The sequence below is a fragment of the Canis lupus genome, chromosome 19 (assembly GCF_011100685.1).
Source record: "Canis lupus familiaris isolate Mischka breed German Shepherd chromosome 19, alternate assembly UU_Cfam_GSD_1.0, whole genome shotgun sequence".
Classification (NCBI taxonomy): Eukaryota; Metazoa; Chordata; class Mammalia; order Carnivora; family Canidae; genus Canis; species Canis lupus.
The window spans coordinates 21,963,313-21,984,234 of NC_049240.1; the positions used below are offsets into that span (position 1 = coordinate 21,963,313).

General features: G+C 41.6%; 1 protein-coding gene across 2 annotated transcripts in view; it reads left to right on the forward strand.

Moving 5' to 3' along the window:
- Positions 1-20,922, forward strand: part of ARHGEF4 (Rho guanine nucleotide exchange factor 4) — an 87,051-nt gene that overhangs the window by 48,903 nt on the left and 17,226 nt on the right. The window contains exons 1-2 of one of the 2 annotated variants that reach the window (XM_038564798.1): positions 10,181-10,220; positions 15,536-15,675. In XM_038564798.1, the coding sequence (XP_038420726.1) occupies positions 10,196-10,220; positions 15,536-15,675 (165 nt within the window). In that variant the 5' untranslated portion in view covers positions 10,181-10,195. Of the gene's footprint in view, positions 1-10,180; positions 10,221-15,535; positions 15,676-20,922 lie in introns of those variants that run through there. The other variant, XM_038564797.1, reaches the window with a different exon arrangement.

Genomic DNA, 20,922 nt, shown 5'->3' on the forward strand with positions numbered 1-20,922 from the left:
GTAGTGAAAATTATTTTGAAATGTGCTTTTCTTTTCTCTCAGGTCTGAGTTTGATAGGTGAGTAATACTTCTGTGAGCTACTGAAATCCCAGCTGGGACTGGCTAAGAAAAAAGCCAAGAAAAGAGTGATTCTTACACAGAATCTGTTTTATTTCTCCCCAAACCACTGATTTTTAAATTCCTCAGAGAAGAAGGATGGGGGGGGGGGGGAGAGAGAGAGAGAGAGAGACATATCTTTTAAGACATATTCTATAGTATTTATAGATTAAATTATAGAATGTCTGGGATTTGCTTTAAAATAAGGCAGTGCTGAAAGAAATTTTTAAAAATCTAAATTATGGAGAGATATTTCATATTCACAGACTGGAGGACTTAACAGTTTTGTAAAGATGTCAGTTATCTCCAAATTGATACACAGTTTTAATGCAAGTTCTGTCAACTCTCAGCAACTATAACTGTAGTTTGTAACTATAAACAAGATTATCCTAAAATGTATATAAAAAGAGCACCTGGGTGGCTCAGTAGTTGAATGTCTGCCTTGGCTCAGGTCGTGATCCTGGTGTACTGGGATTGAGTCCTGCATTGCGGTACCTGCAGGGAGCCCGCTTCTGCCTCTCCCCATGTCTCTGCCTCTCTCTCTGGGTCTCTCATGAAGAAATAAATAAAATCCTTTTAAAAATAAAATAAAATGTATATAAAAGGCAAAGCAACAAGAATAGCTAAAATAATGCTGAAAAAGAATAAAGTAGGAAGAACCACTGTACCAAATTTCAAAACTTATTATGTAGCTACAGAAAACTGTGTGGTGCAGACTATATGGTATTGGAGGAATAAACAAATAGATCATTGGAACAGAACAGAGAATTCAGAAATAGTGCCAAGGAAGTATAGCCAACCAGTGTTTCCAACAGCTTTACTGAGATATAAGCCATATACCATACAATGCACTTAAAGTATAAAATTCTGTGTTTTTTGCTATATATTACTATTATTAATTTTAGTAATATATAAAAATAAAATATATATTTAAAAAATTGCCATTTTAACTGTGTAATTCAGTGACATTAATTATTTTCAGGTGTGCAACCATCACCACTACATATTGCCAAGCTTTATCACCCTAAATGGAAACTCTAACTATTAAGCTATAACTCCTGTTCCGCTATCTCTATAGACCCTGATAACCTCTAATCTATTTTCTGTCACTAAGAATTTGCCTATTCTAGGTACCTAATATAAATGGAATCATACAATATGTGTCCTACTGTATCTGGCTCATTTCACTTAGCATAGTATTTTCAAGGTTCATCCATGTTGTAGCATGAAATAGAACTTTGTTCCTTCTTATGACTGAATAATATTCCATTGTATGTTATACTGTATTTTGTTTATCCATTTATCTGTTGATGGACTTTTGAGTTGTTTCCAATTTGGGGCTATTGTAAATAATGCTGCTATAAATATTGGTGTACAAGGATCTTTTTGATTCCCTGATTTCAATTCTTTTGGATACATATCTAGAAGTGGAATTGCTAAATCATATGGTAATTCTATGTTTTGCTTTTCGAGGAACTGCCAAACTGTTTTCCAAAGCAGCTGCACTGTTTATGTTCTGACCAATAGTGCCTGAGGAACCCAGTCCCTCCAATCCTCCTCAATGCTTGTTATTTCAATGTTTTCATTCTTTGGTGGTTTTTTTTTTTTTTTTTAAATAATAGCCTATCCTAAAGGATGTAAAGTGGTATATCATTGTGGTTTTGATTTGCATTTCCCTAATCATCAGTCATGTTGAGCATCCTTTTATGTGTGAAGAAATATCTATTCAAGACGTTTGCCTCTTTTAATTCAATTTGTTATTCTTTTTATCCTCAAACTGCAACAGTTCTTTGCATATTCTGAATATTAATTTCTTATCAGACACATGATTTGCAATTATTTTCTCCTAATCTGTGAGCTGCCTTTTCACTCTCTTGAGACTATCCTTTGATGCACAATACTTTCAAATTTTAATGTAGTCCAGTTTATTTTTTCTTTTGTTCCCCATACTTTTGGTGTTATATGCAAGGAACCATTTTCCCACCCAATGTAATAAAGCCTCTCCTCTGTTTTCTTCTTAGAGTCTTCCAGTTTTCAGTTTTCATTCTTATGTTAGGTCTTTGATCCATTTTGAGTTAATTTTTGTATATGATATAAGGTAAGGACCCAACTTCATTCTTTTGAATATGGATATCGAGTTTTCAAACACAATTTGTTTTTTTTAATAAATTTATTTTTTATTAGTGTTCAATTTACCAACATACAGAATAACACCCAGTGCTGATCCCGTCAAGTGCCCCCCTCAGTGCCCGTCACCCATTCATCCCCACACCCCTCCCCTTCCACCACCAGAGTTAGGAGTCTTTATGTTCTGTCTCCCTTTCTGATATTTCCCACAAATTTCTTCTCCCTTCCCTTATATTCCCTTTCACTATTATTTATATTCCCCAAATGAATGAGAACATATAATGTTTGTCCTTCTCCGACTGACTTACTTCACTCAGCATAATACCCTCCAGTACCATCCATGTTGAAGCAAATGGTGGGTATTTGTCATTTCTAATGGTTGACTAATATTCCATTGTATACATAAACCACATCTTCTTGGGATCCCTGCGTGGCACAGCGATTTGGCACCTGCCTTTGGCCCAGGGTACGATCCTGGAGACCAGGGATCAAATCCCACGTCAGGCTCCCAGTGCATGGAGCCTGCTTCTCCTTCTTCTTATGTCTCCGCCTCTCTCTCTCTCTCTCTCTCTCTCTCTCTCTCTGTGTGTGTGTGTGTGTGTGACTACCACAAATATATAAAAATTAAAAAAAAACTTCTATAAAACAACCCACATCTTCTTTATCCATTCATCTTTCGATGGACCCAAGGCTCCTTCCACAGTTTGGCTATTGTGGACATTGCTGCTAGAAACATCAGGGTGCGGGTGTCCCTGCATTTCATTGCATCTGTATCTTTGGGGTAAGTCCCCAACAGTGCAATTGCTGGGTCATAGGGCAGGTCTAGTTTTAACTCTTTGAGGAACCTCCACACAGTATTCCAGAGTGGCTGCACCAGTTCACATTCCCACCAACAGTGTAAGAGGGTTCCCTCTTCTCCGCATCCTCTCCAACATTTGTGGTTTCCTACCTTGTTAATTTTCGCCATTCTCACTGGTGTGAGGTGGTATCTCATTGTGGTTTTGATTTGTATTTCCCTGATGGCAAGTGATGCAGAGCATTTTCTCATGTGCATGTTGGCCATGTCTATGTCTTCCTCTGTGAGATTTCTCTTCATGTCTTTTGCCCATTTCATGATTGGATTGTTTGTTTCTTTGGTGTTGAGTTTAAGAAGTTCTTTATAGATCTTGGAAACTAGCCCTTTATCTGATACGTCATTTGCAAATATCTTCTCCCATTCTGTAGGTTGTCTTTAGTTTTGTTGACTGTACCCTTTGCTGTGCAAAAGCTTCTTATCTTGATGAAGTCCCAATAGTTCATTTTTGCTTTTGTTTCTTTTGCCTTCGTGGACGTATCTTGCAAGAAGTTACTGTGGCCGAGTTCAAAAAGGGTGTTGCCTGTGTTCTCCTCTAGGATTTTGATGGAATCTTGTCTCACATTTAGATCTTTCATCCATTTTGAGTTTATCTTTGTGTATGGTGAAAGAGAGTGGTCTAGTTTCATTCTTCTGCAGGTGGATGTCCAATTTTCCCAGCACCATTTATTGAAGAGACTGTCTTTTTTCCAATGGATAGTCTTTCCTCCTTTATCGAATATTAGTTGACCATAAAGTTGAGGGTCCACTTCTGGATTCTGTTCCATTGATCTCTGTGTCTGTTTTTGTGCCAGTACCACACTGTCTTGATGACCACAGCTTTGTAGTACAACCTGAAATCTGGCATTGTGATGCCCCCAGCTATGGTTTTCTTTTTTAAAATTCCCCTGGCTATTCGGAGTCTTTCTGATTCCACACAAATCTTAAAATAATTTGTTCTAACTCTCTGAAGAAAGTCCATGGTATTTTGATAGGGATTGCATTAAACGTGTAAATTGCCCTGGGTAACATTGACATTTTCACGATATTAATTCTGCCAATCCATGAGCATGGAATATTTTTCCATCTCTTTGTGTCTTCCTCAATTTCTTTCAGAAGTGTTCTATAGTTTTTAGGGTATAGATCCTTTACCTCATTGGTGAGGTTTATTCCTAGGTATCTTGTGCTTTTCGGTGAAATTGTAAATGGGATTGACTCCTTAATTTCTCTTTCTTCAGTCTCATTGTTAGTGTATAGAAATGCCATTGATTTCTGGGCATTGACTTTGTATCCTGCCACCCTACGAAATTGCTGTAGGAGTTGTAGCAATCTTGGGGTGGAGGCTTTTGGGTTTTCTAGGTAGAGTATCATGTCATCAGCAAAGAGGAAGAGTTTGACTTCTTCTTTGCCAATTTGAATGCCTTTAATGTCTTTTTGTTGCCTGATTGCTGAGGCTAGGACTTCCAATACTATGTTGAATAGCAGTGGTGAGAATGGACATCCCTGTCTTGTTCCTGATCTTAATGGAAAGGCTCCCAGTGCTTCCCCATTGAGAATGATATTTGCTGTGGGCTTTTCGTAGATGGCTTTTAAGATGTCGAGGAAAGTTCCCTCCATCCCTACACTCTGAAGAGTTTTGATCAGGAATGGATGCTGTATTTTGTCAAATGCTATCTCTGCATCTAATGAGAGGATCATATGGTTCTTGGTTTTTCTCTTGCTGATATGTTGAATCACATTGATTGTTTTACGAGTGTTGAACCAGCCTTGTGTCCCGGGGATAAATCCTACTTGGTCTTGGTGAATAATTTTCTTAATGTGTTGTTGGATCCTAATGGCTAGTATCTTGTTGAGAATTTTTGCATCCATGTTCATCAATATCCATCCATGTGCATCAATATCTCTGATGGATATTGGTCTGTAATTCTCCTTTTTGCTGGGGTCTTTGGTTTTGGAATTAAGGTGATGCTGGCCTCATAGAACGAATTTGGAAGTACTCCATCTCTTTCTATCTTTCCAAACAGCTTTAGTACGATAGGTATTTCTTCTTTAAATGTTTGATAGAATTCCCCTGGGAAGCCATCTGGCCCTGGGCTCTTGTGTCTTGGGAGGTTTTTGATGACTGCTTCAATTTCCTCCCTGGTTATTGGCCTGTTCAGGTTTTCTATTTCTTCCTGTTCCAGTTTTGGTAGTTTGTGGCTTTCCAGGAATGCGTCCATTTCTTCTAGATTGCCTAATTTATTGGCCTATAGCTGTTCATAATACGTTTTTAAAATCATTTGTATTTCCTTAGTGTTGGTAGTGATCTCTCCTTTCTCATTCATGATTTTATTAATTTGAGTCTCCTCTCTCTTCTTTTTAATAAGGCTGGCTAATGGTTTATCTATCTTATTAATTCTTTCAAAGAACCAACTCCTGGTTCTGTTGATCTGTTCCACAGTTCTTCTGGTCTCGATTTCGTTGAGTTCTGCTCGAATTTTAATTAACTCTCTTCTTCTGCTGGGCGTGGGGTCCATCTGCTGTTTTCTCTCTAGCTCCTTTATGTGTAAACTTAGCTTTTGTATTTGAGTTCTTTCCAGTTTTTGGATGGATGCTTGTATTGCGATGTATTTCCCCCTTAGGACTGCTTTTGCTGCATCCCAAAGATTTTGAACGGTTATATCTTCATTCTCATTAGTTTCCATGAATCTTTTTAATTCTTCCTTAATTTCCTGGTTGACCCTTTCATCTTTTAGCAGGATGGTCCTTAACCTCCACGTGTTTGAGGTCCTTCCAAACTTTTTGTTGTGATTTAGTTCTAATTTCAAGGCATTATGGTCTGAGAATATCCAGGGGACTATCCCAACCTTTTGGTATCGGTTCAGACCCGATTTGTGACCCAATATGTGGTCTATTCTGGAGAAAGTTCCATGTGCACTTGAGAAGAAAGTGTATTCAGTTGCGTTTGGATGTAAAGTTCTGTAGATATCTGTGAAATCCATCTGGTCCAGTGTATCACTTAAAGCTCTCGTTTCTTTGGAGATGTTGTGCTTAGAAGACCTATCGAGAGTAGAAAGTGCTAGATTGATGTCACCAAGTATAAGTGTATTATTATCTAAGTATTTCTTCACTTTGGCTATTAATTGGTTTAAATATTTGGCAGCTCCCACATTCGGGGCATATATATTGAGGATTGTTAAGTCCTCTTGTTGGATAGATCCTTTAAGTATGAGATAGTGTCCCTCTTCATCCCTCACTACAGTCTTCGGGGTAAATTTTAGTTTATCTGATAGAGGTATCTGATGGCTACCCCTGCTTTCTTTTGAGGACCATTTGAATGGTAAATGGTTCTCCAACCTTTTATTTTTAGGTTGTAGGTGTCCTTCTGTCTAAAATGAGTCTCTTGTAGACAGCAAATAGATGGTTCCTGCTTTTTTATCCAGTTTGAAACCCTGCACCTTTTGATGGGGTCATTAAGCCTGTTCACGTTCAGAGTTACTATTGAAAGGTATGAGTTTAGTGTCATCAGGATTCTATTCAGTCCTTCTTTTTGTGGATTGTTCCAATGAACTTCTTCTTAAAGGGGAATCTTAAGAGTCCCCCTTAAAATTTCTTGCAGAGCTGGTTTGGAGGTCACATATTCTTTCAGTTCCTGCTTGTCTTGGAAGCTCTTTATCTCTCCTTCGATTTTGAATGAGAGCCTTGCTGGATAAAGTATTCTTGGTTGCATGTTCTTCTCATTTAGGACCCTGAATACATCCTGCCAGCCCTTTCTGGCCTGCCAGGTCTCTGTGGAGAGGTCTGCTGTTACCCTAATACTCCTCCCCATAAAAGTCAGGGATTTCTTGTCTCTTGCTGCTTTAAGGATCTTCTCTTTATCTTTGGAATTTGCAACCTTTACTATTAAATGTTGAGGTGTTGAACGGTTTTTATTGATTTTAGGGGGGGATCTCTCGATTTCCTGGATCTCAATGCCTGTTTCCCTTCCCAGATTAGGAAAGTTTTCAGCTAGGATTTGTTCAAATACATATTCTGGCCCTCTGGCCCTTTTGGGAACCCCAATTAAACGTAGGTTTTTCTTCCTTAGGCCATCGTTTATTTCCCTTTATGTGTCTTCATGGTCTTTTAATTGTCTGTCTCTTTTTTCCTCAGTTTCCCTCTTTGCCATCAACTTGTCTTCTATGTCACTCACTCGTTCTTCCACCTCATTAACCCTCGTCGTTAGGACTTCTAGTTTGGATTGCATCTCATTCAATTGATTTTTAATTTCTGCCTGATTGCATCTAAATTCTGCAGTCATGACGTCTCTTGAGTCCTTTATGCTTTTTTTCTAGAGCCACCAGTAGCTGTATAATAGTGCTTCTGAATTGGCCTTCTGACATTGAATTGTAATCCAGATTTTGTAACTCTGTGGGAGAGAGGACTGTTTCTGGTTCTTTCTTTTGAGGTGACGTTTTCCTTCTAGTCATTTTGCTCAGTGCAGAGTGGCCAAAAACAAGTTGTATTGGGAAAAGGAGAAAAAGAGAGGAGAGAAAGAAAGAAAGAAAAGAGAAAAAGAAAAAAGAAAAAAGGAAGAAAAAAGGGGAAAAAGAGAAGAAAAAGAGAAAGAAAAAGAAAGAAAGGGGGAAAAAAGAGGTGGGGGAAGCAAACAAATCAAAAAGCAAAAGAAAAAGAAAAGAAAAAAAAACCCACGGAGGAGTATCTTCTGATTCTGTGTACTTTAAGTCCCTTGGCTTCTCCTGGAAGTTGTCAGTCTAGCTGGTGTTCTGGGGGAGGGGCCTGCTGTGCTGATTTTCAGGTGTTAGCACTTGGGGGAGCTGCTCTGCCCCTGCCTGGTGCAGGGCTCAGTGGGGGTTGTTTACCCCGTGAGGCCCCAGGAAGAACAACCGCAGTGGCGGGGCCAGCTCTGGAGCCTGGAGTCAGCTCCCGCAGTAGCTCCAGAGCTCTCGGTCTGCAGGGCCTGGAGGCTCCGGGGCGGGGCCGCTGATCTGCTCAGCTGGGGCAGGAGCGTCCTCGCTGTCCTGGGCCCTCCTGGCCTCTGCCTGTCCCGGGGGAGGCCGGATCCTGGGCTGTGTCCCGGCGCCCTGTGCTCCGAGGCCTGCGCTGTTGGATTCGCTCCTGCCCTGCAGCCCCCTCCGCCGGAGCCCCCCCCCGAGCCCCCCGAGCTGCTCCCGCCCCGCAGCCCCCTCCTCGGAGCCGCCCCCGAGCCCCCCGAGCTGCTCCCGGTCCCCCGTGCGTGCTGCAGCCCTTAGGGAGCTCGGCGCACTCTCCCGGGGCGCAGGTGTCTGTTAGTGTCCCCGGGAGCCCGAGGGCATCCCCGCCCTCCTGGGTCCTGCTCCACCTCCCTGGAGCCCCTTCCCGCCCGGGAAGGTTGGTGCAGCTCCTGCTCCTCCGGGACGGGGCTCTCCTGTCCTGGGGACACTCGCCCCGGCCTCAGCCCGGCTCCTCGCGGGGCCCCTCCCCCTTAGAGGCCTTTTGCTTCTTTATTTCTTTTTCCCCATCTTCCTACCTTGATAGATGCGCGAACTCTTCTCACTGTAGCATTCCAGCTGGTCTCTCTTTAAATCTCAGGCCGAATTCGTAGATTTTCAGGATGATTGAAGGTTATCCAGATAATTTGGTGGGGACAGGTGACTTGGGGACCCTACTCTTCTGCCATCTTGACCGTCCCTCCTCCAACACAATTTGTTGAAAGACTGTCTTTCTCCCACTGATTGTCCTGGCTTTGTCAAAAATCAAATGGCCATATGTATGGCAGTTTATCTCTGGGATCTCTATTTTATTCTATTGATCTATATGTCTATCTGTAGGATAGTACCACATTGTTTTGATTACTGTGGCCTTGTATTAAGTTTTGAAACCAGGAAATGTGAGTCCTCCAGCTTAATTTTGGAATTTTTTTTTCAAGATAGTTTTGGCTATTCAGGGTCCCTTTAGATTCCATATGAATTTTAGGATAACTTTTTTTTTTCAGTAAAAATGCCATTGGCATTTTGATAAGGGTTACATTGAATCTGTAGATTGCTTTGAGTAGTAATGTCATCTTAACAGTATTAACTCTACCATTTCATGAGCATGGAATGTCTTTCCATTTACTAAGTTTTCTTTAATGTCTTGCAGCACGTTTGATCATTTTCACTATACACATTTTTTGCCTGCTTGGTTAAACCTATTTTTAAGTATTTTTATTATTACTTTCTTTTACACATTTTTTTAAATTTAAATTAAATTTGCCAACATATAGTATGACACTCAATGTTCATCCCATCAAGTGCCCTCCTCAGTGCACATCACCCAGCTACCCCATCCTCCCTCCCCTTCCTCAACCCTTTGTTTGTTTCCCAGAGTTAGGAGTCTTTTGTGGTTTTATTATTTATAATATAACTAAATTAATTTTTTTCCTTTTCAAATTGTTCATTGCAAGTATATAGAAATAAAACTAACTTTTATGTATTGATTTGTACTGCTGAATTTATTAGCCTTAATGATTTATTGTGGATTCTTCAGCTTTTCTATACATAAGATCATGTCATTGGTGAATAGAAATAACTTTACTTCTTCCTTTCCATTTTAGATGCTTTTTTTCCCTCTTTCTTGCCTAACTGCTCTGGCTAGGACTTCCGACACTGTACTGAATAGACGTGATTAAAGTGGGCGTCCTTGTTTTATTCCTGATCTTAGAGGAAAAGCTTTCAGTTTTTCACCATTGAGTATATTAGCTATGGCTTTTTCACACCTGACTTTTATCATGTTGAGGAAATTCTCTTTTATTTCTAGTTTGTTGGGTATTTTTATCATGAAAGGGCTTTGAATTTTGCCAATGCTTTCTCTGCATCAATTGAGATAATCATGCAGTTTTTCCCCTTCATTCTATTAATGTTGTATATTGCATTGAACAATTTTCATTTGTTGAACCATTCTTGTATTCCAAAAATAAATCCTAGTAGGTAAAGCTATATAATCCTTTTGATATGCTATTGAATTCAGTTTACTAGTTAGTTTACTTGTTGAATTCAGCTTACTAATCCTTTGCTGAGGATTTTTGCATCTGTATTCATAAGGAATATTTGTCTGCAGTTTTCTTCTAGTGTTTTGTCTGGCTTTAGTGAGTTAAGAAGTATTCTCTCTTCTGCAGTTTTTAGAAGAAACTGAGAAAGACTGATGCCAATTCTTATTCACATGTTTGGTGAGTTCACTAGTGAAGCCATCCAATCTTGGGCTTTACTTTGTTGGGTAGTTTCTGACTATGGTTTCAATCTCCTTACTAATTTTAGGCATATTCAGATTTTTTGTTTCTTCTTGAGTCAGTTTTGGTAGATATGTGTTCCTAAGAATTTATCCATATCGTCTAGTTTATCTAGATGTACAACAGTTGACCAAAAAAAGAAAGAAAAAACCCACGACTCAAAATGGATCATAGATTTACATGTAAAAATTAAAACTATAAGACTTTTAGGATGGATGTTATTCTGTATGTTGGTAAATTGAACACCAATAAAAAAACTAAAATAAATTTAAAAAAAAAAACAAAAAATAAAAAAAAAGACTTTTAGGAGAAAACATAACTGAAAATCTTTTGGAACCAAGGTTTGATGATGAGTTCTTAGACATGATTCCAAAGACATTACCAGTTAGAAGGAAAAATCAATAAATTGAACTTTATCAAAATTTTAATTTTTTTGCTCATGAAAGAGGATGAAAAACTAAGCTCCAAACTAAGAGAAAATATCTGCAAATCACATATCTGACAAAGAACTCCTATCTAGAATATATAAAGAATTTTCAGAGGTGCCTGGCTGGCTCAGTTAGTAGAGCATGTGACTCATGTTCTTGGGGTTATGAGTTTGAGTCCCACACTGGGTATAGAAATTACTTTAAAAATCTTTTTAAGAATTTAAAACTTAAAAAAAAAAAAGAATTTTCAGGATGCCTCACTGGCTCAGTTCAAAGAGCATGCAACTCTTTATCTCATGAATTTGAGCCCCACATTGGGGATAGAGTTTAGAGTTTACTTAATACAAAAAAAAAATTTTAAGAATTTTCAAATTTCAACATCAAAGCAATAAATATTCTAACTGGAAAAGAGGCCAAAAAAATGAAGAAATACTTCAGCAAAAAAGATATATGGATGACAAATAAGCACATGAAAAAACGTTCAAAGCACCTGCCCTTTGGGAAATGCAAATTAAGACCATGATCCAATATCACTATACACCTATCAGAATGTCTAAAATATAAAATTGTGACAGAGACATCTGGGTGGTTCAGTCAGTTGAGTGCGTGACTCTTGGTTTCAGCTCAGATCATGATCTCAGGATCGTGGGATCGAGCCTGGCTTTGGGAGCTCAGAGCTTAGCAAGGAGTCTGCCTGAGATTCTCTCTCTTCCTCTCCCTCCACCCCTACATAGCCCCACTCTTGCATGCTCACTTTCTCTCTTTCTCTCAAATAAATAAATAAATAAATAAATAAATAAATAAATAAATCTTTTAAAAATATATAAAATTGTGACAATACCAAATGCAGGTAAAGATTCTGAAAAACACACATTGTTGAGTGTGAGATTGTAAAATGGTACAACTGCTCTGGAAAATAGTTTAGCAGTTTCTTAGAAAACTGAACACTCAACTGCCATATGACCCAGCAGTTACAACCCTGGGCAATTGCATTTGTCCCAGAATAATGAAAATTTAGGTCCACCCTAAAACCTGTATATAGATGTTCATAGCATCTTTACTTAAAACAGCCTAAAATTAGAAATCACTTGGATATCTGTCAGTGGGTCGAATGGTTGAACAAACTTGTACATCCATTGCATGGGATACTAGTAAGCAATAAAATGAATGAGGTATAGATCTCAAGGGCATTTGGCTAAGTGAAAAAGCCATCCTCCAAAGCTTACATACTGGTTGCTGTAGTGGTTACACAAATCTACACATATGATAAAGTGATGTAGAATCATATATACACATTATACCGAGGTTATTTTCCTGGGTGTGATATTATACTATAATTCCATAGGCTATAACCACTGGGTAAAGGGTACACAGGACCTCTGCATTACAGTTACAATTCTCTGTGATCTATAGTTATTTCAAAATTTTATTTTATTTTATTTTATTTTTTTTGTTATTTCAAAATTTTAAAACAAGTTTTTTAAAAGAGTTATTTATTTATTTTAGAGATGGGGAGAAGAGCAGAAGGAGGAAGACAGGCAGACTCAGGCAGACTCTGCACTGTGTCCACCATTCTCTCATCTATGTCTTTACTAATTCATTTCTTTAACACTTAACTAAAGTCTATATAAAGCATGGTTGCTGCCTTTGGGGGAGACAGTCAGACAACACAATGTATAAGGGACCACAGTAAATGCCACGACCATTGTCCGTACAGAGCACGTTGGGAGTGAGACAGAAGTGGATGTCAGTCCTTGCAGTGATGGTGTCACATAAGACTTGCACAGAGGTTGTAATGCTTGAGATGAGTCTTCAAAGTTATTTTCACCTATGTTAGGGTCACCTGGGTAATCTAGGATAATCCCCCTATTTGAGATCAGCTGATTTGCATACTTATTCCACCTGCAATCTTAATTCCTCTTTGTCATGTAAAATAACATATTTGTGGGTTTCGGGGATTAGGACTTTGTTGTCTTTTGGAGGCCATTACTCTGCCTCCCACAAGAATAGAGTCCAGACCTTGATTTTAAGCCAGAGCAGACATTGTGGACACTTAGGAAAGGACTGTCTATCCCATAACTGGTGCTGAGAAAATTACTTATCCTTACAGAAAAAAAGAAATTGGATTCTAAAAGTTCTGGATCCCATTCTCCGGTATGTTCTCATTACCAAGCAATTTCTCAGATATCAGCAACATGTCCTACAATTCAGTGCAATCCTCACGCTCTCCACCTGGAGATAGCATCAGATCCCACAGGTCAAGGGCTCAGTCCTACAAGAGTACCCTTGTTCTTCCACTTCAGACACTAGTCACAAGCCAGAGGTACTTCTGGTCAACCGGCTATAGATTGGAGGTTCCAACAAACTCCTGCCTTGGGTTCAATCAATTTGCTAGAGTGGGTCTCAGAACTCAGAGAAACATTCTACTGACTAGATTACCGATTTATTATAAAAGGATATAACTCAGGAACAACCAGATGGAAGAGATGCACAGGCAAGGTATGCAGGAAGGACCACAGAGCTTCCATACCCTGTCCTGGCTCACCACTCTCCCCAAATCTCCACGTGTTCACCAGCCCAAAAGCTCTCTAAACACTGTCCTTTGGGTTTTTACAGAGGCTTCATTATGTAAGCCTGACTAAATCATTGGCCACTGGCTATTAAGCCAGCCCCTGTCCCCTCCCTAGAAGTGGGTTGGGGCAGCCCTATCCCTGGGTTACCTAGGGGCTTCCCAAAAGTAATCATTAACATAACAAAAGAAACTTTTTATCACTCTTATCACGGGACGTTCCAAGAGCTTTATGAGCTCTGTGCCAGGAAAGGGTCAAAGACAAAATATATATTTCTTATAAATCACAGTAGCACAGATTTTTATCTACACAATACACAAAAATCATTCCCAAGTGCAATAAAAATTTAATGTCAAAAGAAAAGCTATAAAACATTTAAGGATAACATAGGAGAGTAACTTTGCAACTTGGAGGTAAGGATGTCCTAAAGGCAAAAAAATATAAACCATACAGGACAAGATTGATAAATTTGTCTAATGAAAATTAAGAACTTCTGTTCACCGAAAGCATCTTAAAGAGATGGGACAGGCCACAAAGTAGGAGATGATACTTGTGATAAAGTGGGTGACAAAGATTTAGTATGCAGAATGGGGGCAGTGCATATATATATATATATACACACATACATAGAAATGTATTTTTTTTACATTATTGATTACATTAAAGAGCAACAGCTCAATAGACACATATTTTCCACATTAAAGGAAATACCAATGGCCCACAAATATAGACAAGGTGTTCACTTCATTAGTGATCATTAGTCATCAGAGAAATGTAAATTCAAATGACAGTAAGATTCCATTCCATATCCATCAGCTTGTCAACAATGTCTGAGGATGCCAATCTTTAGAGCTGGCTAGGATGTGGTGTAGTGGGAACATTCATACATACTGTTAGAAGTTTTTCTTAAGATTTATTTATTTTAGAGAAAGAGCAGGGGACAAGGGCAGGAGGAGAGGAAAGAGAGTCTTAGCAGACCACGCAGATTGCAGAGCCTAAGTGGGGCTCCATCCCATGACCCTGAGATCAGGACCTGAGCTGAACCGAAGAGTCAGATGCTTAGCCAACTGAGCCACCCAGGAGCCCCACTGTTGGAAGTCTTACATGGTAGAATAGCTTTGGAAAACAATTTGGCACACCTAGGGCCCAGGGATGCCACACCTCAGTCCTACACCCCAGAGCATAAATTCACACTAAACGGGGCAAAAATCTAAGGTGTGACAATGGTTTGTGGCCTTCCAAAAGCCATGGAAAATAACAAATATACAGTATATTCGTGGTATTAATATTTCATGGGAACAATTGGGAAAACAATGTATGAAAGGCTTTTTAGAGGGTAATAATGAAAAAGAGGTTGAGAAACACTGTCTAAGGGGAAACTCTGGAACATGTACCTAGGAGGTATGTGGGTATGTTTGCAATACCATTATTCATACCAGCAGCAAGACAGAAAAGCACCCACTGCTCTCCAGCAGTGAAATGGATGTGTAAAATTTGACATATTCATAAAATGCAAGTCTGTCCATCAGTGAGAATGAATCATTCACAACTATATAAGCAGTTGAGTAAAAAAAAAAAAAAAAAAAGTAAAAATCAAAAAATCCAGCCAAAGCAGAAAACCTACTAGATGGTCCCATTTATATAAGGCCAAATTATGCAAGATTCAACAGAAATAAATACTAAAACACACCATGGGTGTGATTTATAAAAATATTGGATAGCTCTAAAAGAAAGAGAGGGGAATACAGTTGGAGTAGGTCATGCAGGTGGTTGAATTCTAAGATTCGAGTATTTTTCTTTAGCAGAATAAGTACTATGGGAGTTCATTTTATTAATTTCCAAACTATGCTTCAATGTACATACTATATATTTCTTTGGATACATATATATTTCACAATAAATGGTTAGCATTATTCTTATAGGCCATCTACTATACCTGGCACATTGGTAGATGGTTTTGAATTGAATTCAGCTGGAGGGGACTCTTGAGTGTCCTACTCTTACAGATATTTCTGTTTCCTTGTTTAGGGAGATAGTGGAGATTGAAATGGTAGGTGATTAACAGTGATGGGGCAAAAGTCGGCCTGTGCATTCTTTCAACCAGATCATGATTTGCAGTAAAAATGGTTTGAGAAACTAGTTCCCAGGTCTTCTCCCTCCTCTCAAAGTAGTACATTTATCCTGAACAGGTTCATCTCCTTCTCTACCTGTTCCCCTTCCTCAGTTCCTATTTGCCAGCTGGTATCTCTCCTTCCAGCTATCCCTGATGGAGTTCTGGACACAGCCATCCGTGCTGATGAGGCGGGGAGTGAGGAGGACCTGTATGAAGACATGCACAGCTCCAGTCACCACTACAGCCACCCCGGAGGGGGTGGTGAGCAGCTGGCCATCAATGAGGTAGGGTCAGGGCTGCATGGGTGAAGGGACGGGGCTGGGACAGATGGTCTGGATGTCAAGGTGAATCCAGCATGCTCACACAGGCTGTCCACAGTCTCTGTATTCCAAGCAGATGGCAGTGGCTCCCACATGCACACAGCACAGTTTCAGCCTATGGCTCTCACTTACCCAAATACAGGACCTGCCTCTCTGCCCTCCTGAGCCTACAGAGAACCCAGAAGGGCAGGCATGACCCAAGACCTATGATGAAAGAATGCTGGTCTGTCCTACCCTATGACAGCCCCGTAAGCCATCCTGGATGAAGCAAACTCTTCTTGGTAGAATGGAGGTCACAGCTTAGCCCACCATCCCTCCAAGAAGTTGTCTGGGCAGGATGGGAAGCAAGGGAAGTGAAAATTAATTTTTCTTTGACTCCAAGAGCTCAAAAACCATTGTGGTTGCTATGACAACCGTGTGCAAGTTTGTTTGTTTGTTTGCTGGTCCTATCTAAACAGAAGAAATTAGGGACAAACTTCATCTAGGCAAGACTGGTTCCTTTTGCATTCTCCAAGCACAGAGAAATTTTGAGACCTTCACTCCTCTCTTTTTCTCACTTGTGCTCCTATTTTCTTGTCCTCTTCTTTTTTACTTAATTCAGTGGTGGGGCAGGGCATGCCACTAAACATAATGTGGTCAATAACCCACATCCATAATACTACATTCTCTTCCTGGTCATGAGTTACCGTGTATTTCTGCCTCATCAAAACCTGGATCTGACCCCCAGGATCTTGCAGCACCTCAGGAGGGATGGATTTACAGACAGTCTGAATCAGTGAAGGGCAGGTGGGCTTCTCAGAACCCCTTGAGGAGTGTGCTATCCTCATTACCTACTCAACAGATGGGTACAAACTGTAAATGGTGGATGAACTCTTCTCCGAGGTCTGGGTCTGAATAATGATTTAAAACAGTCATTAAAAAATGCTTTATTCAGCATCCATGATGTGTTAAGTAACACATATCCAAGGAAGTTGACTTTTCTAATACATAAGTATATAATAGTATACAATTGAATTCCAATACAATAGTACTCTTCGATGACTATTTTGAATGAAAGATGTTCTAAAATGATGTTATTTAACCTGAATGCACAGATAATGGTTTATTTTTTTTTTCCTTGAAGTATTGGGCTGCTGTCCTCAGTGTTGGGCCCCAGCCCTGGTGGTAGGCAGCATGGTGTAGGGGGTAGAATCTGAGCCCTGGGGCCTCCCAGACCTGAATGGGAGTTCCTCCCTGCCCAGGACCATGTGTGGAGCTCTGAGCAGGTAAACCCTCTGAACACTGGTTTACTTAACTGTAAAATAGGATAGCCATCAGGTTACCTGAGAACTGACTGAATTACGTAAATAACCCGGCATGTGGTGGGTTCCCAGTAAATTTCCAGCAATGAGAATGATAACAAAGAGGGAATATTCACACACAGCTTTTGGGACGATGAAGAGCTTTGGTGTTACTTGATTGGCCGTCGGTGCTATATGGCTAGAGTTCTGGTGTCTGTTTTTCTTAGCTGCGTGTCTCTTACCTGATGGTGAAATTCTGGTCTGTCACATTTTGCTGCTGGTGAGGAGGTGCCTTCTGAGGCCCTTGACAAGGTTTTCATCCTATGCTTTGAATGAGGGAAGCCCAGGGCCAGAACTCTAAAAGAACAAAAAGGCTCTGGCAAACAGCACCTTTCTGAGGGCAATGAAGGCAATTTAGATTATGAATGGGATAGCACCTATTTGGGCTACTTAGAATTTGTTTCCTATTTGGTTCTAAGGCCTCTCTTGGTATTTGAGGTTCCTTCATAGACCAGGTGGTAATGTTGTTGCTTATGTTTAGAGCACTCAGTGATCCCAGGGTACTGGTCTCTCCTGGACGTGCCTCAGTGGGGAAGGATGTGTCACATCACAAGCAGGGCAGCCACGTCAGACTGAGGAGTCCCTTTCCAGGGACACAGTGAGCAAATGCAGGTTGGAGACTGGGCTCCTGACTTGGTCAGTGGCCACCAGGCTGTTCTTCTTCATGAGACACACCAGCACTTCGAGGTCCTCTTTCAGGCCAGTACAGCATAAAGGACAAGGCCTGATTTGGAGGCTGCCAGCCCCATATCTTACCCCCATCCTGCCACTAGCTAGATACCCTCCCTCAGGGCCTCAGTTTCCTCTTGTGGGGTGGATGTGGCACCTGAGTCCCACCAGCAGCTGCAGGAGGGTCACTGTGCCCAGGTGTGTAAGATACTCAGGAAAGGCAGCACCTGTTGTGATTTGTTGGCAGCATTAAATAGATCCACTTTATCAGAAACTGAAGAGACATAAAAGGTGATTCTCCAATAACACGCTAGTTCCCTTGGCCTCCTAGAGCTGCGAAGTCCCACTGCACATCCCCTGAACCCTCTGACACTCACCACTGCTTCACATATATGGCAAGAAGACTTGCTAGGTCAATGTGAGTTTCATACTTAGAGATTATAGAAGCAACACATGTCAAAGAGAAGTCCATACTAAAGAATATTTATTTGCTTTAATATCACATATTCACTTGTACTTTTAGATACATGTGAATATCATATTCTAAACTGTGACACTCTCTTGTTTGTATTGACTTCAGAAGGAGAGACCACATCTCAATTTCCAAGCAGAAGGGAGCTCCTCTGGCCCAAAGAGCAGTAGATGCAGGGGAGAACAGTGGCACACTCTGGTATTCTGGGTACAGAAGAAAGGAGTACATGTGCCCACAAACACATGCACCTGAAGATCATGAGTGTGATGTGCGTTTGTGTATGTTGTATGTATGTGACGTATCTAGTGAGTATCTCATGAGTGTCAGGCCCTGGGATTTAGGACTGTGGTGGTAGGGAGCAGGCCATTCATGGATGTGCCCTGACAGAAGCAAGCAGGGACACAGTATCATGTTCATTCTGTATTCCCTGCATCTCACTCCTGCCTTGCACCTCACGGTAGTCCAGCCCCTGTTACATGAGTTAACTTCAGTGCCTAGAAGTGTCCCATCTTGTTCAGCATTGTCCCACTCAGTGCCTTGCCCAGATGCCCATGACCCAGGCCTGGGCCATTCTGTCTGGTTCCTCACCCTCTTCCCAGCCTCTCCTTTCCTCTCAGAGCTCTGAGTATGCCCTGCTAGGCTGGGTTGTGCTCCCTACAGTCAGGCCTGAAGGCATCCTTAGCCCAAGCATATTTTCTGGAGTTGTAGGCAGAAAGGAGGCGGTGTCTTTGGAAGATGTTATTCTCTTTTCGTTTCCACCCAGCTAGCCCCTGCTGTCTGCCCAGTTATGAGTTGGGACCAGAGGAGGGGAGGACATGGCTCCTGGCTCAGAAGTCTGGGGTCTTCTGATGCCCTCTCCATTGTGCTGTGGATGGCAGTGTCTCCCAGATGGGCCAGGTCACAGCTGCATTACAGGAGGGCACATGTGTGGAGCTGGTCTTGCTCTCAATTCTGCCCACCGCCTGCATGACTCTGAGGGCCTTGTCATGTTCAGGTCTACTCCAAACACTGTTCTGATGTCCCTGGTCCAGGAGGGCAAGCTGGGGACTGGGGACCATTCCTGGATCCTCTTACTGAGAAGAGATGAAGTTTGAACTAGAGGGCAAACAGACACAAATCTTGTCCTCCACCCTGGAGCTCAAAGCATAAAAGGAGCTCTACCAATAATTAGGCCAGCAGAGCAGGTGGGAAGTGAGACTGTCCTGGCCCACTAGGCCATAGGGTCACCCGAGGATAGAAGGATAGAAGACAGTCTTGCCATCCTCAAGCTCCCAGGAATTCTCTGTGGAACACTAAAAGGACATTGCAGGGCACCAGACCAGCTCGTGACCACCATCCATGAAGCTAGTCTGACATTCTCTCCAGGTATTTCTGTCTTCCCCAGGACCTGTGACCCTGGGTATTCATCCTAAGGCCTGACCTGGCTCTTATACCCCTTCCTGCACCAGCTCGAGAGAAGAGCCTGATACCAGCCAGTGCTCCAAATCCCTCTTGCATGCATGCCCTGTTGTTGGTCAACAACTGTATTTGACTCTCCATAAGGTGGGGTAGCATCGGTTTGCAGACTCCCACGGCCAGGACTGCAAGTTGTCCAGTGGCCAGCATACCCAGAGCAGCTTCCTCTTCCCTCTCCCAGACACAGTCCCCCATAGCCCAAGGACACTTATGTCCCTGTTCCATCTCCCTGCTAGTCCTGCTACCTTGGCAGCCTGGGTGGGCCACTTCCTGCAGCCACCTCCACTTACTCTCCCCTCCCTGGTATGGAATTATCAAGCTTGAATCCCTCAAGGGCCTAAGGCTTTGCTTTCAAGTCATGAAACACGTTTAAAAAGGATGTTTCCACTGTGTTCCCTGCTATATACCCATTTCATCAGAAGTTAGAGTCTGAGTGCCTCCAGGTAGGGCAGAGGGCACCTCTGAGTTCTTGATCCCAGTCCAGGTTCAGATGTTCTTCTGCCCCAGGTTGGTCAGCTACAGGGGAGACACAGAGGCCTTATCCCAGAACTGGGCCTTGGATGAAGCCTTAAACATGCCCCAGGAGGCCAGTACAGCAGCAGATAGAGTGCTACAGACTCACGGTGCTCAGCACTGCACTGGCCAGTGGAAGTTCCCCAGAACTTCCTTCTGTCCCTTCCTCCTTGTTATCTAATGGCTTTGAAACCAAGGGGCACAATAAAACATCTGGCCCCAAGTCAAGGCTTCCAAGCCACACCCTATCGGAATGCATGCCACACAGCCTTACCAGAGGAGTCCTGGTATTTGGGGTGGCAAGGAGCCTTGGATGCCTTTTCTTCCCCCACCATTCCCCTGAGAGCTCAAGGGAGCAAATCTTGAGCCTTGTTTCCTGAAAAACTGAAGAGATGGAACAGAGAGAAAAGTTTCCTCTCACAACCAGACAGATGGGACCAGGCTGAACCTTCAGATCTGAGGAAGGCAGCCAGGTTGTCTGGATATAATCCTGACCCTCCCCTGGCACACACACAGGTACCCACATACACAAATACATCCCAGCATTTGCTTGGCATGTTCAGTGGGAGGGTGGTGCCCACAGGTGCACTCATCTATACTCACTTACAGGCATGTTACTGACCCACACATGGAAACCTGAACATACAGAAACAAAGTCACCCACATGTGAACACCCATCTCTGCACATATTCCATGATTTCTGCCTAAGGAGGCACAGTGTTGAACATGGAACCTAGAAATCTCTACTCACTTCTTACCTGC